Raw genomic sequence first — 18,921 nt, 5'->3', positions numbered from 1 at the left:
GTCTGCTTTTCTTTCTGCAGCTCGTGTAGTCTGTGTTTGTCCTCTGTTGTGTCTCTCTTATACTGATCTCCTGACTGTGGTTGCACATCTTCATTCTTGAATAAAAAAAACATGAACACCCGAGCACAGAGCCTCAGTGACGTCTCGCTCACGTGACTTCGTCTGTACGTCAGCACGCACAGTGATTTGGCGTCACGTGACAGGCTGTGCGTACGCGGCGGAATTGTAAGTGAAGATGGCGGACGAGGAGGCCGAGCAGGAGCGCAGCGCGGGGAGCGACACTTCCAGCGCGTTACAGGCGCTCGCGACGCGGCTGCGGGAGATCACGGGTGCGCTGGAGGACCGCGCGGAGCCCGCGGAGGAGCGCGCGTCGCAATACTGCTATCAGTTCTGTCAGGTGAGCGCAGATCCGCCGCGCCGCTGCCTGCCGACACCACACATAAACACACACAATAACACACAAACACACGCAGCCTCCGGTAAACCCGCCGATCAGCTCACAATCCACCGCACACCGAGTCCCCGCTGCTCTCCGCTACTGTGCGGGCGCTCGGTGTCTCTTTCAGGTCCGGTGTACAGCACTGTAAACAAGCACGCAGCGCACGCACAGCTGCAGGAGAGCAGGGAGCGCGCACACACACACAGCTGACCACCATCGCACACACACATACAAATACACACCGATGCAGCTGACCATCACACACACATATGTAAACACACTGCTGATCACCACCGTTGTACACACACCCATAAATAATCGCACATACAGTTGACCATCACACACACACATGCATGTATACACACACGCATATACAAATACACACAGATGCAGTTGACCATAATACACACACACATGTAAACACACAGCTAATCACCACCATCATGTGCACATAAACACACACATGTATATAAATGCACACACACCTCTGATCACCATCGCACATACAGCTGATTATCACACACACACACACGCAGCTGGCCATCATCACACTTACAGTTGACCATCACACACACACACACACACACACACACACACACACATATACACACATATGTAAATATACATCCATGCCATACATTGACCATAACATACATATGTAAACACATCGCACATCAAGCTGACCACCACCATCTCACACACACATACATGACGCACTCACAGCTGATCATCACACACACATACATGTATATTAAAGGTGTGTATATCAGAACTGAGGCCGGTTCAACACACATTTCAATGCCAAGCCTACGATACATTAAACACACACACACACACACACACACACACACACACACACACACACACACACACACACATGAGGCAGCTACTGTTACCATACAATATAATCAGCTCATCATGATGCAGATCACTGTGTGATGTCTTTAACGGCCCGTTTCCACTGAGTGGTTCTGTACGGGTCAGCTTTATCAGGCTTGTGATTTTACTGCCAAAAGGGTACCGGCACTCCTCCTCTCATCATCATCATCATCATCATCATCATCATCATCTGTGAAGATGTGCAGGTATTGGCAGATTATTATAATTATAACACAGCGCAGCATCATCATCTGGCCTCCTCTGCACATCGCTATACTCCGTCTCTCACTGCGTTTCATCACTGTAATTATGTGTATTGGGTGGCAGATCATAACACAGCAGCACACTTCCAGTCATGTTGGGTCAGGAAGACAGATAGTTTACCTAAGAGTGAAGATTCTGTCATTAATGTGCCGTCGAGAGCTTTGAAGAGGGCATTTTTATTGGATGTTTGACCTAATCTCAACTGAAACATGTAGAGAGGGCGGGGCATAGTGTAGCTCCTCCCAACAATAGTTCTCATAGCTCTGCCAGTGAGAGTGGTTGAGCTCAAGCGCATCAAATGAGAAGAAGGCACTAGTGAGCATTTGATTGGTCAGAAGATTTGAGGTGTGAGGTGACTGCAAAGAAATCGTCTACTCGTTTAGGTGGAAGTGACACTACAAGCTCTACATGTTTATATCTTCTACATGTGAATCGTGTCTCTGTTTAGGAGCACACTAGATATCCTAAACACTAACAACACTGATAAGAACATTTAAAACACTTTATATTAATGCCATGGGGCCTTTAAATGCTTGTTAAGCCTGCACAATATCACGATATCTCAATGTGATCATCCACAGTCGTCACGTCGCAGGATCTGAAGTGTTGAGTCTGGATTATAGCTGTTATATTTGATGGCCACAGTCAGAACATGTCACGATAGTCGAGTGAGTCCCGCATGTGATTGATTATGCCAGCCTCTTCTGGGAGATTTTAAAGTGAACATGCTTCATTATATTATGGATCTGGCCAGTGGCTACTGGAAATGGCAATATGAGATGCCAACGCTTCATTTTACACTTGCTAACAAACTAATAAACTCATTCATAATCCCACTGCAAACACACTCACTTTACCTGTACTAGGCATGGGATGATAACCAGTTTCAAGGGTAACAGCGTGTGGAAAAGTCTAGGTTTGTGTGTGTATTTTTTATTTTTTTAACAGTTTTATTTAGTTTTTAGGGCAGAAATATCTCTAGCAGTAGAGGAGCATCCACATTAAAAGCTGCTGGTCAGCTCATGATTCTGCTCATCTCGTCACTAAGACTCACACACCTCCGCTGACTGCGCTCGCACCACACCAAACAGACAAGGCTTTTATACTTGATGCGTTCGCCGTTGAGATATTCTGGAGAATGACAGGGGCGGTCAAAAGAAACCCACCAATGTAAACAGAGAAGTAGGCAGTTTCCAGAACTACATCATATCATTAATAATACTGAAGATTATCAAGATATTTACATCAAACTTGGTTTCATCACTTGCTTTTGTTCATATCTCGGACAGATTTACAGAGTGATGTTTATTAACATATTAATGACAACAGAAGATGAGTTACTCTACAAGTATGTTTTATTATGGCAAGAATAAAAGCCTTAAAAAATAATAACACACATGCCGAATAGACTTCTTCACAAAATGTTACTGGGTTATTACTTATCGTCATTTATTGCTTATTTTTAAATGCATTTATTTTTGGCCATGAATACATGCATTACATGAAGTAAATAACAACTAAAGGTTATTCACGTGCCTGATGACAGTAGCTGTTTCATCTGTCTACATACCAATCATTGAACAATGTTTATATAGGCCTGTGTGTGTGACCATACATTAAAAATAGGAGAAGAGCACTGCTTTACCATGCTAAATAATAAAGATAATTAAGCTCAAGCATGCTGACTCAAGCATTTATTTATTTAATTAATTATTTATTTATTAGATTAGCCCATTCCACAATCCACACATTACTGTCTGATTAGTTTGTGTCCTCTGCTTGTATGATAAAGGCAATAATAGTCAAATATTCCTGACCATAATCACCAGTAAAGCCTAAACAGGCCATCAGTATAGTAAACCGACTGGTTCAGATATTCCTGTCCAGTTATCAAGGAAATAATTCTGTTCCTTCAGTTTAGTTTTGTAAATATTAAATTGTTTTAAATTCAAGAGTGTAAAACCTGTGACTGGTGGGAAAACAGATTCAGTGATTGTCTATTAAAACCACCCGGGTCTCCACTTTTGCCACGCCATTTTTTTTTTTGTTTTAACAAACTTCTCCCTCAGCTTTCTCGTAACTCTTTAACAAAAACGTTCCTCCTTTCCCATTTCTGTTGCAATTTCTAGTCAAGAGTTATTGGTCATCTGGTTATCCCTCTGATCACGCATGGACGGATCATAAAGATGTGTGTACAGTTGTTTAGTTGTTTTATGCACATAGTGATTGGGTATTCACTCACGGGGAGGAGTTTCCTCATCTCAGCTCGTAGATTTACAAGCACACACAGTTAATTCGGGGAGATATAAAACACACACATTATTTGAACATAAAACTGAGAAAACTGCAATTCACAAGCGTGTATTGAACTGTGGATGTGGTACAGAGCGGTTCAATATTATATTGAGAATCGTGACATCTCTAATATATATATAAATGATGAAATTGTGTGTGTGAGGGTCTTTGTGTCATTAATGTTGGTCTGCAGCTCTCCATGTGTCCAGCAGATGTGTAATGTTGTTGTGCTGATAGTAAAAGGCCTCAGTCCTCCATCAGTCCGTCATCACAGTGCTTCAGTATTCTTCTTCCTCTATTATTATTCCCTCCTGAGCATCTGTCTGCGCTCCCGTCTCACGTTCTGCTTGTTTCAGTGGTGTTTATGTGAGTGCTCTGCTTGTTTCAGACGCTGCTGGAGTACGCCAGCCTGTGGAGGATAGAGGATGAGCCCCTGCCGGTGCTGGAGGTGTACATCACAGCACTGCTCAGCTTCGCTCAGGCCTGTCCGCTGCTGTCGGCACAGTGTGAGGAGGTGCCGCTGCTGCTGGAGAGACTCTCACTGTGAGCTCATCGTCATCTCTCTCTCTCCTCTCTCTCTCTCTCTCTCTCTCTCTCTCTCTCTCTCTCTCTCTCTGTCTCTGTCTCTGTCTCTCTCTCTCTCTCTCTCTCTCACACTCTCTCTCTCACTCTCTCACTCTCTCTCTCTCTCTCTCTCTCTCTCTCTCTCACTCTCTCTCTCCTCTCTCTCTCTCTCTCTCTCTCTCTCTGAAGCTTCATTTACACTCAGTAACTGAGGCTCTTTCTTCTGCAGGAGTTGTGCAGAGCTGCTGATTTCTCTGCCTTGGAATATCCCAGATGCATTGTGGGACAGGTTTAGGACATCCGTCCAGGTAAATTTAGCAGGCTGTTGTTGTTGTTTTGTATAGGAAACTAGTGGATGCTAATACTAAACTGATGAGCGATGGTCAACCAGTAGTGTATTTAATGAGAAGTACCTGATGGACTCTCTCCACATGTGTGTGTGTGTGTGTGTTTCTCAGCAGCAGAAGTGCTCATAGTTGGTGAACTCAGAGCACAGTGAATGGGAGAGCACAACAAATCATTTATTTACACAGCTATTAGCTGAAATAATGACAGAAAAACTGCAGGATGGTGTTATCAAGACTTTCAGGAAGAGGAACACAATAGTGTGAGACTGATAACGGCAGCTGGAACAGAGAATAATGTCAGATTTACTGTCCTCTCCCCATACACACTGCATTACACACACCTCATATAAGCACTTATTCAGTTTTCTCATTTGATGCAAATATGATGTAGTATATAAGTACACGCATACATTCTCATAAGTTATGAAATCTAATTATTTCGAGGATTTAAGATGCTGATGAGTGTTAAATGCATCATAACAGGCTAATGAAGAGGGTTCATTACTGTAATCGCAAAAAACATTTACTCTGCTTCTCTGATTCAGAACTGTTGAATGTATTTACAGTATTTAAGAGGAGTACATTATAAGTCAGTGTACGTTTCTTATCTGCTAAGTTCTTTTATTTACAGTAACGTATAATGTTCTTGCCTGAAATATTGTAAAGTCATTTAACAGTTCTGTATCAGTCAAATCTGAGAAGCAGGGATATTTCTTTTTTTACAACTATATTTAATATTATAAGAATAATTGACTATACCTCTGTTTTTAACCCGCTTTTGAAGTCAAATTAGTCAATTAATAAATATATGATATCTAATAGGAAACTATGGACTTATTTGACCAAAAATTTGCACGTTTCAGAAATGAATGATGCGTATCTATGAAGCTTGGTGTCATCGCTTTAAAAAGTTTAGATTAGTTTTTGAGACCTGTAGTGTTGGAGTGTTTGCATTTTCCTGCTTATTAAAATCTTCATAAAGTTAAAATCCCTATTAGACTCAGATTTAAAGTGTTTTAATTCATTTGACTATGCAATTATATCTATCAAGATTTAAAAAGTAATTAAATTACTATTCAGACAAAATAATTAGAAAACTCATTAAATTTGACTAATTTAAATACTGTTTTAGTTATGTAAATAGTCATTAATAAAGCATATTAAGCGCAAGAAAAGCATCTGCCATTAAATAACTTGTGAAGATACGGGTGAACTAGTGTTCTCTTACACACAACAGATATATTTATCAAAGTGAAGCTGTACCTAATGAAATATTTATAAAAAAATGATCATATCAGTAGAGGTGTGGACCTACACTGGTCTCATGGTCCAGCTCAGTTATGATTATCATGGTGCATTGATGATGCTTTCCATTCACAATTATATATTTTACTTGGCAACACAGTCGTTCTTGTATTAAGATGTATCATTAGTATTTAGATATTATTTGTAATGCAGTGTTTTCCTTTAATACAGCAGTCAGATATCTTTCTCAATGCATCTACCAAAACTCAAGGGCATGCACAGAACAACATGAGCATTTATAGCTAATAAACTAATGTCAATATCATCCCGCTTGCTTTTTGAGTGCTGTTAATCGTGATCTTAAACACCTCTGATTGGTCACGCGCTCAACAGAAAGGGCTGCGATTGGCTCTACCAGTCAGCGCAGCTCTGGCGGTGTTCAGCTTACAGTAACACTGACACTGATGTTAAACGGCCTCAGCAGTCAGCTGATCCATTATAGACAGCGATGTGGTGGAGTAAACTCGCTCTGCAGACACGCTGGAGTCTGGATCAACAAGTAACGTTATTGTTGTAACAGCCGAGAGAGGAGAGAAAACATTTACCTCACGAACACACCAGCAGGTCAAAGGAGCCACAGAGAGTGGGAGAGCTGGGTTCTGCTGTACTTCCCTCTCAGTGAAACACTGTCCAGCAAACTCACACGCAGTGAATTGTGCACAGTTATCTGCTTTTTAAATAGATGGACTGTTTTAATTACTCACGGTCTCCTCCCTCATCATAGTAAGCTATCGCCGTATATGATGAATGACGTCAGTACATGATAACCGGTTATGATTATTACTGAACTGATACCCCATTGCACTGAAGAAACAAATAACGTTGACCCCTACATATCAGTGTGTCATGATTAAAATGTGAATAAGATATATAAAATATGAATGAGTCTTTCTGTCAAATCTATTGGTTTGAAGGATTGATTAAGGATTGACAGCAAATTAATAAAGATTTCAGATGACAGAGCAGTTTGGGACTTGTGATCCTCAAATAATCTTTAATATGTCATCGATTGATTCTGGTTCCCTAAATGTGCCTGATTTTGGACATGAAAACTAAAATGACACTGTGATATATCAGTCACTGTCATCTTAAACATGGAAAAATGGGTTATAGCCTCGACCCGACAGAACCGGCTGAACTATTTTGTCTATTTCTTTGGAGAACGTTATAAAAAACCCAATTGTGTTCAGATTTATGCTGAATTACTTCAGGAATACAGAATCTGAAAACAGAACATTTTTATTTGTTTGTTTTTTAGGAAAGTCTGACAAAATTACTTGATATAATCTAATAAAATAGTCAATAATTATCACACCGCAGTTTCAGTTCTCCTAATGCATGCAGAATTGTTGTATGTGGCTCAGAATTTTCGTTCTGGTGGATCCTTTGTTTTGATGCCTCTGCTGTGTGTGTTTTCCAGAACTGTGGATCTTACTGTCTGTGTTTCTCTGTGTGTGTGTTCAGATCGCTCATCCTCTGGTTCAGGAGAAGGGAATCAGCCATCTGACCATCCTCTCCACTATCGCCAGAGAGCAGGGCGTCTGGAGTAACCCAACCCTGCAGGCGATACTGTCCAGTGACACTCCGGCACGGGAGGAAGGTGCTGTTCTCATCCTCATCCTCATTTCAGTCATGTTAGCATGCACCGGCTGACCTGTGTGCTGTTTTCTGTGTAGTGCACGAGTTCCTGACGGCGGAGGGGCCGACGCTGCTGCGCATGCGGCTGAAGCAGCTGATGAAGGAGGGCCGAATGGATCAGGCTGCAGCGCTGGCCAAGACCTGTGCGGACCTCTCCGAGTTTGAGGAGAAAGGACACTTCAAGCAGATGCACCTGGTGTGTTTGTGCACGGTGGCTCCACAGGACGTCGTAATGGAAGAGGTGAGAGAATTAGTGATGGGAAGAGCAGATCTTTTCCACAAACTGGATATTTGAAAATAGTCATAAAGTTTTCACTGGATGTTCATCACTGCCTGAGAAACACTAGCTGTGCATATAGACCATTGGATGCAAGCAGAGAGTGGGCTCATTCTCACTGAATGCATGTAAAAACGCTTAACGCGGCACTCAGCAATGTGTGTTAAAAAAGCGTAGCTTGAGGTCCACGTGACGGAATATGTAATGATGACAATAACGAACCCATTAGAAATAGGAAAGCAGTATGTTATGATAAGTACATGAAGATGCATCTTATATATCAGGATCTTCTGGATAAAGCTGTAATGAGCGCCTCCTCCACCGTGATATAATGGAAAAAAGCCAACTTTCTACTATTAACAGGTGCTTGCAATGTTGCCCCGCCTCTAAGATCATCTGATTGGTCCACTGCTTTTGAACCTGACAGTGATGAGCTGCTCTGTGTGTGAAAGTTGAGGAACTTTCAACTTTACATGTTGTATAAAATACTGGCACTTTAAAAGACGCAAAGCCTATGTGCAGAAAACAAGAGAAAAGAAGGACGTTGGAAAGGGAAGATGCATTCTGTGTGAACGGCCCCTATGGCTAATTTTAAAGCACACAGCACAGTCTACTGTTCAAATTTAATCCCAATTCAAGAGAGAAAAGCAACGCATGACTTGTTTTCTATTTGCCACGGCTCTGTTTAGCAGAATCAGAAGCAAAAGTGTTCATAAGAGGCTTTTAAAAAGTGTAACATGCATGTTTTCATACACACAGTAGTAAACAGATTTACAATATAGCATTTACATCTGTGGTTTCTTTCGCTTCCATTCCAGCTCTCAAAAGTGGACTGTCGTGACGCTTTAGAGATGATTTGTAACCTCGAGGCTGACGGTGAGGAGAAAGCTGCGTTCACATTGTGCTCTGCTTTTTTGACACGTCAGATTCTTCAGGAGGATTCCTACTGTGCTTGGTAGGTTTACAACGTTAACACTGCTTAAATCTATTAAGATCATCTTTTGTATTACAGATAAGAATTTGCTGCGGTTATGATGAAGTCTGTTTGATTTGATGGGTCATTTTAGATTTATACATTCAGCTGATGTATGTTATATGTTCTCTGGCAGGGAGTTGACTCTGTTCTGGGGGAACCTGCTCAAGCGATTAGAACCTTCAGAGCAAGGCTTTTTGGACAGATGCCGTCAGATGTCTTTCCTGTCTAAAACTGTGTTCCACCTACTCTTCTTCATTAAATTCATCCAAACAGAGGTGAGCTCCTTTAGCTGTTAATATTAAAAGGATAGTGCACACAGAAATAAACATTTTCTCAAGTGGTTCCAAACTTTCTATTTAACACAGAATAAGATATTCTGAAGAATGTTGGAAAAAAACAAGCTATGGACATCAATGGCTGTTTTTTCTTTCCAGTATTCTTCAGAATATCTCCCTTTGTGTTCAACACTAGAAACTTATTTCTAACAAGTTGATGATGAGTAAATGAGGATAAAATGTACATTTATATCTAAACTGCCCCTTTAAACCTGATCAAATCTGATACTTAAGACGAAATTATAATTAATCATTTTTTCCCTCCATGTCAACAGATGGGCAAAGTTGGACTTTCAACCTGTGTTGAGATCTGTATCCGCGCTCTGCGATTGGATTCATGTGAAGGAAGCACCAAAGCCACTGTCTGCAAAACCATTTCTTGCCTCTTACCCTCTGACCTGGAGGTGAAAAGGGCCTGCCAGCTGACGGAGTTTCTCCTGGAGCCCACCGTGGACTCATACTATGCAGTGGAGACACTCTACAATGAGCCAGACCAGAAGCTGGATGTGGAAGATCTGCTGGTATCAAACTCGCTGCGCTGTGAGCTCCTATTAGTCCTCAAAACCCAGTGGCCTTTCGATCCTGAGTACTGGAACTGGAAGGCCTTAAAACGCCACTGTTTAGGACTTATGGGAGAGGAGGCCTCAATAGTGTCCTCCATTGATGAACTGAACGATGGAGACCTTGAAGGCTTGGGGGAACTTAATGAGGACTTCAAGGATGTCTCTCAGTGTTTTCTGGATACAACAAATGAACTGAATGATATGGCAGATCAGAAGCAGAAAAACAGAGAGATGAAAAAGTTGCGAGAAAAGGGCTTCGTTTCGGCTAGGTTTAGAAACTGGCAGGCCTACATGCAGTACTGTGTTTTGTGCGATAAGGAGTTTCTCGGTCATCGAATAGTGCGTCATGCCGTGACTCACTTCAAAGATGGAAGCTACTGCTGCCCGATATTTTAGAGACCTTTGAAACTAAGAGACTCTTGAACCACACGTTGCTTCGCATGTGAAACTGTCTTGCAAAGAGCGTCTCGCTGCAATGAAGACTAGTAAGCAGCTAGCCAACCCCAAAACAGCGACTCCTGTCATAGCCTCCCTGAAAGCTAAGAGTAGTGAAAATCAGGTGCGTAAGCCCAAGACAAAAAGCAGCAGCGGTGGGCAGGCCAATAAACTGAGTAATAAGGGCAGCAATGACTCCGAGGGCTTTTGGTGGTGAAGGGAATACTTGTCCAGTGCAGTACTGCAGGAGGGATTTAAATATTTCCGCAATCTCATGCCCATGTGAAAGATCATGGGACAATGAAGAAGCGACAGCGCTTCCTTGGAAATGCAGAGCACAAAGATAGTGTGCCAGTACTGCCGTCGTCAGTTTGTAAGTGTCGACCACCTGAACGATCACCTCCAGATGCACTGTGGCATCAAACCCTACATTTGCATTCAGCTTAACTGCAAAGCCAGCTTCAACTCTAACACAGAGCTAATTGTGCATAAGAAAGAACACACTGTCTTCAAGGCTAGGTGTATGTTTCCAGGTTGCGGCAAGATTTTTCACGAAGCATATAAACTGTATGACCACGAGGCACAGCATTACAAAACATTTACCTGCAAAGCACCAGACTGTGGTAAAGTATTTCATTCACAGTCTGAGTTGGACCTCCATGCAGAGAGCCACATCACAAAAGTGGAAAGCCAGAACACTGAGAGTCAAAGTATTCAACCAGCAGAACCTCATCCAGAACAATGCAATCAAGTAGAGCAGGACTCTGCTCAGCCCGGCCCTCTCTCGGTCATTGATTTAAATGACAGAGGCACAGAGTCTCAAGAAGATCGTCCATCAAGCATGGTCATAGTCAAGCATTCTGTTGAAAACATGCTAAATAGCGATTTTGCAGTTCCTACTGAGGGTGTTCTTCCTGGGACAAGTAAACTTGATCAACTTCCCGCACACCAGCACATCCCTCAGATCAATGACCACCCCGGCCTGTCAACTGAGGGGACTCGAGCATCTCGGTTAAAACCACACAGACCAGAGGAATCTCTTTTAGAGGCCTTGATGAGTGATTCAGATCCCATGCCATCTACGTCTTCATATCAGAGTGTATTAGAGGACTTTCTGCCTGTCCCACCAACTAATGGTCAGCTGCAGTCAGCTGACTCTGCTCCTACTACTCCACTATATAACAATAACAATGGAGTATTTAGGCAGTACAATCCCAATCCCGTAGCTCCATCTCAGGCATCGTATCAGAGCCTGTACAGTAGTAAAATGACACCTCCAACACAGGCTGCACACAATGCAACACCGCTTGTCTCACTGGGTCAGATGCTTCCTCCCGTTTCTCAGACACTTCCTTTGCAAATGGCTTCCGTACCGAATGATGGACAAGTTTTGGAAAACAAATGTGTGAAACCGATAGACACAACGATTGTCCAAGTGAAAGAGAGACACAAATGTCCTCACGAGTCTTGTACTCGAGACTATAGCTCGTATAGAAGTGTTACGAAGCACATGAAGGCTGTTCATCCCGACTTTTACACGCAGTGGAAACTAGCAAAGAAGAACAATGTGGCAGTCCGGTCAAAACACAGATCTGTTTCTGTAAATGGAGGCCACAGTTCTGTTGTGACTCCTCGAGACCAGCCGGCCCAAAGACGACCTGGTGTTCAAACACAGAAATCCCTCAGTCAGCCTACGTGCTACCCATCTAACTGTGCAAACCCCAAATATCCTTCCGTCTCTTCTCACATCACCGCTTCCCCAGGGCACATCCGCTCCAATGAAATGGACAATATATTAGATCCTATTGTTCTCTCTCAGCTTGGCAATGGTAATGATCAGCCTCAAATGGCAACAGACCACTTGTGGGATCCCAGGAATAATTCAGTACTCCAGCAACAAAGATGTCATTCTCAACCAATGACGCAAAGCATGAACACACTTTCTAGCAGTCATTTTACCCACATGAACCCAGCTTCCAATGACGATGTACAGCAGAGAGGCACAAGCTATACCACCTTGCAGAACAATCGTAATGGTTACCCAGTGCCAGCTCAAACAGACAGTAATCAGAAACCCAGTAACACCTCAAATGAGGATCTGCATTCAGTTGGCGAACTCAATCCATCGCAACAAGTCATGGGTCCTAATGTGGTGGTAACTGCGCAATCTTCAGCCGAGACAAACGTGGGAGCTGCTCAAATGTCTGTGTTGTCCTCATACACTGACACTTTGAACAGTTCAGTTCCCAAAGAGTCTTCAGCGGCTTACCTGCCGCAAGCCAATAATGACTCTTTCATCCAGTACCCAGTGCTCAGTTTGGTGAAGTTGGAGAGGGAAACACTGTAAGTTTTCCACTTCCAACAGCACTGCTCCCCCATCAAATGGTAGTTCTCCAAGTTCACAGGATAACACTGGGAATGTGTCAAGTGATGGGGAGCACAAAAAAGTTAAGCGAAACAGAAGAACAAAATGGCCTGCCATTGTTAAAGATGGCAAGTTCATCTGCTGCAGGTGTTACAGAGAATTCAATAGCCCCAAGTCTCTGGGTGGACATTTGTCTAAGCGTGCTTATTGCAAACCATTTGATGAAGCTGACCTGACAGCAGACCTCCCCAGCTCATTTCTTGATCTTCTTAACTCGCCTCACCCAACCCCATCCTCACATGTGACCCTGCCACAGATCAAGGGCCCCCTTGATCCAAAGCTCTACCCAAACGTCACTTTCCCCCAAGCCAATGGCACTTACACTAGCATTGAAAAAGAGATTGGAGGAACGTTCAAGGAAAGTCAGTCAAGTCCATGTGTGAGCTCTGCACAGGAACAGCAGATAGTGCCAAACCCCTGTGGTTCATATGCTCAGAGCACTCGGGTGTCAGAAACCAGTGTCATACAGCACACTGGTAGTGTCAAACATCAACTTCAACCAAGTTATTCTGAGATGTCCAGCACGCTGTTTAATGACAGTGTCAGTGATCCTTTGCTTTCTCAGCTGCTGGCTGATGACCAGTCTACATCCAGCCTGAATAGCAGTTCCTCAGATCAAGTCAGTCAAGCTTTTCAAAATGAAACTTTAAACAGAATGAAAGAGAGCAAGGAAAAAACATCCAGCATTAATGTTAGCGATTTATCAAATGATGGACTTCTGGCAGCCATGGCTAATTTTACTCAAAATATGGTGTCTGAAAAGAGTGTCAAAGAAAGATTGCGTGAGCAGATATTGGCTGGAGATTTTCACAAAAAAGGTAGCTTGCCTCGTGGATCAAGTGTTGACAGTTCCTCTTCACAAATGTCTGTTTCGAGTCCTGTCAGTGGGGATCTACAGCGTACCTCAAACCTGGTTACCAATACACTTCAGAGTGAGCAGCCACCTATTGTAAATGCTTCTGAAGTCCTTGTTGAGACTGTTTCACAACTGGGTCACGTGAGCCCAAACGATGGCTTAATTCACACCATTTCATCTGTGCTATCGGAAAGTCCTGTCAACGATCAGCCCAGCAATATGCCTATTACCAGCGTCGATGAAGTGTTAGAAATCCAGAAAGCTCTAGAGAAGCTTGATCTAGACAGAGAAATTAGTGAAGTTATCAGAGCTGTAGATGTTCCCGATGTGAAAACTGTACAGCCTACTAAGCCGGAGCCCAAGGTTTTACCTATAGTGAAGTCAAGTTACGTAAGCCATTTGTATGTGATGTGAAAGGTTGTACTTACAGTGCTATGACAAAAGATGCTCTTATGAAGCACCTGGTCAAGCTGCACAATTACACAGAGGATATGCTTGCGCAAATGAAAGACCAGTTTAATGTTGCCCCTTTCAGCTGTCAAAAATGTTCCAAGGCCTTCACACGCAACTCCAACCTCAAAGCCCATTACATATCGATTCATAACTTTTCACAGGAAGAAGTAAAGAAGATGAAAATTAGGCCTCAGTCCATTCAAAGGCTCCTGGAGAGTGATGGAGGCAGCCTTCGCTCAGTGCCAGAAGTCCCCAGAACAGTTACAAACACTCCAGTTGTGGATGCACGTCAACCGCCGAAGGATGTTACATGTGCATCAGGCTCCATGAGACAAGATACTGTCAAAACACCCCATTGCATCACTCCATCATTTGTCCCACAGTCTGCTTTTGTGCCTCAGAGTAGAAGTCTTGCTGCAGGAACACCCAGTAAATCAGATGGCTGTTCAGCCATCAGTGATCATGTCTAACCGTTCCTCGGTGACTCCGAGAGTTGATCAGAATGCAAATGGGTGGTTTCCCACTACATCCCCTGTTTCTGCTCAGACCCAATTGTCTCCACTTAAAGAGATTCTACCCATAGCCCCTTTTACACAAAGTCCTTCAGCACTGCTTCACACAGTAAATTTGCCCTTGGACAAAAAGCCCAAACCTAGCAAGCCTAAAGTGGCCAAGCCGAAAGAATCTCCCAAAAAAATAAAAGAGAAAAAACCTGAGGCCGACGATGCTTTTAGCCCCTATAGACCCTATCGGTGTGTTCATCAAGGCTGTGTGGCGGCGTTTACAATCCAGCATAATCTGATCCTGCATTATAAAGCTGTGCATCAGTCTGCTTTGCCGAAGTTTGAGATCAACAGCCATGATGAACAGAACGATGAGGAGGCCGAGGACATGGACCGAGTTGAGGAGAGTGAGGACAAGCTGGATGTGGATGTCAAGGAGGTGGATGAGTTTAGGTGTCAAGTCAAAGACTGTTCTTCCATTTTTCAGACCGTTCCAGACTTGCTCCAGCACTACCTTCAGCTCCACAAATTACCGCTTGACAAAGCAGGTGCCATGATGTGCAGCATCAACTTAGGTAGGTTTGAGTGTGATCAACCTGAATGCTCTGAGTCCTTCACCGCTTTCTGGAAGTACATCAGCCATGTTGACAAAAAGCATAAAGAAACCCAGCTCTCAAAGGTTAACCCAGTGGAGGGGGTGTTTAGATGTCCGATGGAAGGATGCGAAGGCGCGTACAGTACACGATCAAATCTGCTGCGGCATACAATGAAGAAACACCAAGAAGTGTACAAACGCTTGCTCATGAGCCCACGTGGAACCAAGACTGGGGTTAAACTAGGTCGTCCTAGGAAGTTTCAGAGTCATGTTATCGAGAAAGAAAACAGAGCAATCAACAAAAAGTCTATTAAGAAGCCAATCCTTAAAAAGAAGAAACCCAACACCAACAACTGGACCAAATATGGCAAACCCATATTGAAAACGCAGGAAGAAGCCTCTGCCATGTGCACCAAGCGCTTACAGCTGCAGTACGCGTGTATGATAAAGGGTTGTGAAACGGTGACGAGTTCGGAGCGAAATATAATGAAGCATTATCTTCAGCATGGGCTCCCAAAACAGTACTTGGAAGAACAGAGAAGCAACTTCATATACTGTAAAAAGATCCCCCGGTCTAAATACAAGCGCATTGCTTCCAGAAGCGACGACACTGATAAATCCGAGGAGAGCTCCATCGAGACTACTGAAAACGAGGAAGTCGCTGAGCCCGGACAGAGTGAATCTGAGTTCTCAAAGCCCACGTCTGGGAAAGAAAGCACAGAGGACCCCGATCTATCCGATAACAAGCCGTCTACAGACACCTGCTCAGAGATATCAGTGGTGGTTAAGCGGCGGAGGGGACGGCCGCGCAAGGGCCACGGGAAAGAGCGCAAGCCCATTGGACCTAAAAGGATGACCCGGCAGAGGATTGCCGGGAGCTCTTCTGTCAGTTATGCGGACCTGAACTCCGACTCCACGTCCTCCAGTACTATTTTGACACAGGAGGAAGCTTCCAGTCAAAACACACCACTCAGCTCCTTCAAGCCCATGGGCTTCGAGGTGTCCTTCCTTCAGTTTCTGCAGGAATCAAAGACATCCCAGAAGAGAAAGGCGACAGTGCCGCTCAATGGAAATGCGCGCAAAAGAATGACTACTTTCCAACTAAAGACTGCCACGGTGGTCTGTAAAAGAGCGGACGCAGAGCTGCGTCCCAGAGAAGCCCTCAAGCTGGTGGAGTTTAAAAACCCACAGAAGCTGACGTCACTCGACAACGTCAAGTTTGAGGTGCAGAAAGTTTTTACCAATGACCTGGAGATCCTACTTAAGCAGCTTCATGAAATGCGACCCACAGTGATCCTTCAGAAGGAGAAGTAATGTGCAGATCCTCCTGTTCTGAACTCAGGATCAGGATGATGGCTGACTTGTCGTTAGTTTTAATTGGAAACGAAGATCGAGCGTTGATTGATTGTCTGGGAAACACTACACACTATCTTAAAGCTCCCCAGTGTGATGTTTATTAACAGAACTGTGTATGTTAAGCTCACTTCATAGCCGCAGTAGATGATGAAATACCTCTTAAAGCATGTATGTCCTTATAAAGCTGTTCAGCACATTTCTGTTGCCTTTTGGAGTTGATTTAGTTTTCTTTGAGTATTGGATAGACTTGTACTTTTTAATATTTCATTGGACTCTTTTTCTATCCTGCGGAAAGTGAATCTTGATTCTGATGTTATGTAGTGCTGTGTATAATTCGTAACTGTTTTGGTCCTGTTTACCTTGTACATTTTAAATTTGTCAATAATGTTGTGTGTGGCTCTTTGATCAACTACTGCCACCAGCAGTCTGTATGTTAATCAATAGCAACCAGTTTAATACAGCTTGCGTTTTGTTACGTCGTGTTGCGTCTCGTCATTGGATGTGTCTTTCTAGGGTTGATGTTGTAGTAGGAAGCAGCGTGAGCTTCTGGATGGAGGATTCACATGGGCATTGTGTCATCAAATGGGTTGTGTGGTTAGAGTCTGTCCCCTATAGATGAACAAGCTAAAATGGCTAAATGTGGATTTCATTAAGCCCAGTTACTAATGATCCGGTTAGACAGAATCAGTGGACGTTTATTGCCATTTCTGCTCAGAATTTTGTAAACAAAAAGCAGTGAAATTGAAAGTATAGTGACCAATATATTTATATATATACATTTATAGTGTTATCAGGAAAACCATTTAACCAGAAAATCACAAAGAGTGCAAATTAAAGAGTTCAACAAAACAGATATTAGCGGTTCACTCTAAATATAGACTTCAGAATTAATATCTTTGATTTACTGTTGTCAAATCTGGATCTGGTATGAGATTGAACACTGGCAAGGCTTTAGTAATTGCCTGAGTCTGCTGTAGCACTGGAGGCTCAGACACTGGCCCTCTGTGGTGTGGAGAGAAACATACAGCAGAGGACATTAATGTAGACTTGATCAAGTCAGGAAGAAAAGAGGAGGTTAGGTTTTGTTTTCATTATACTGAGTGTAAACAGGCTAATAAGGTGACATTAGAGGCTCGCTCAGCCTGTCCAAACAAATGAAGAGACTCTGAACAAACACACCAACTAACCTGCTGAGCAGATACGGATATGACTGCAGAACTGATGTTCATTTATAATTGAATAACCATTATAATTATCCATAATAATTAATAACCATATTGCATAGTTTGTGCTTTGTTTATTAGTTATTTGAAACGTGTCGTCCGTTTTCTATGCATTTCTATGGTTCAGTTTCTCCCAAACATGTCAATTCTGTCCTCATTTCCTCATCACTTGCTCCAGACCTGATCGTGTTTCTTTCTTCTGTTGAACATGAGGGGAGATTTACTGATCATTGCTGGAAAGTATCTTTTACTATGGAAGTCAGTGTTTTTTCAGCATTCTTCTGAATATCTTCTTTTGTGTTTAACAGAAGGAAACTTAGACATAAATACATATTTTATTTTATTTAAAGCATCAAAAGTACATTCTTCTGGATTTATTTTCAGTGAAACGGACCGTTCACCCTAATGAAATGATGAGTCTGTCCTCATTTACTCGCTAGATCCAAACCTTCATGAGTTGAACACAAATAAAGATGTTTAGAAGAATGCTGAAAACCGGTAACCACTGATTTCCATAGTATTTGTTTTTCCTGTGTGGAAGTTGATGGTTTTAGGTGTTCAGCATTCTTCTAAATCTCCTCTTTTGGGTTCAACAGAGGGAAACAAAAGTTTATAACCACTTAGGTGTGAGGAAATGAAGAAATGCTCATTTAACACATAAAATGTGACATGTTGTCTCTTTAAACATGCTAAATAAACCCAGGAGACTTCTATAGAGGACAGAACAGATCTGCTTATTAAACATATACCGCAGGTTTCTGGTCAGACGCGGAGCTGAAAATGTTTTAAAGATGCAGAGTTTTCCAGAAACACACTGATCCAGCACAGCTCTTTAACACATTTATTCCCATCTTCTCATCTGGTTTACATATTATGAATGTTCATCATGCAAAGATAAATACATTAATACTCGAGAATCACTTGAGGACATGAAAAAGACTGACAGTTTGACCATACGGTAATGAACTGTAATTAACTGTCATCTGAAGCTCTGCTACCCTGTTATCCTTCATACCATTCGCTTTTACCCATCTTACAACTACCAGTCCTTCATTTCAGTCAGATTTAACACGATCACAGATTTCCTGATGTATTAACACAGCTTATCTTGACTAAATCTCTCTCTGACCATCATTATTAGACATGTTTGGATATTTTTACAAGTTCTTAGAAGCATTAAAGTCGACTCTGTG

General features: G+C 42.6%; 1 protein-coding gene across 1 annotated transcript; it reads left to right on the top strand.

Moving 5' to 3' along the window:
* Window positions 1–206: 206 nt before the first annotated feature.
* Window positions 207–16,980, top strand: znf292b (zinc finger protein 292b). Its single transcript, XM_056445513.1, is given in 15 exon segments — window positions 207–397; window positions 4,266–4,420; window positions 4,671–4,749; window positions 7,558–7,693; window positions 7,770–7,972; window positions 8,827–8,963; window positions 9,118–9,259; window positions 9,595–10,270; window positions 10,273–10,290; window positions 10,293–10,522; window positions 10,524–10,563; window positions 10,566–12,657; window positions 12,659–13,986; window positions 13,989–14,478; window positions 14,480–16,980. Coding segments are annotated over 15 exon segments (7,872 nt in total). The 5' UTR covers window positions 207–235; the 3' UTR covers window positions 16,464–16,980.
* The last annotated feature ends 1,941 nt before the right edge of the window (window positions 16,981–18,921 follow it).

The sequence above is a fragment of the Danio aesculapii genome, chromosome 20 (assembly GCF_903798145.1).
Source record: "Danio aesculapii chromosome 20, fDanAes4.1, whole genome shotgun sequence".
Lineage (NCBI taxonomy): Eukaryota > Metazoa > Chordata > Actinopteri > Cypriniformes > Danionidae > Danio > Danio aesculapii.
The sequence above is the reverse complement of the archived record's forward strand: the minus strand, read 5'-3'. Positions and strand labels throughout refer to the sequence as shown.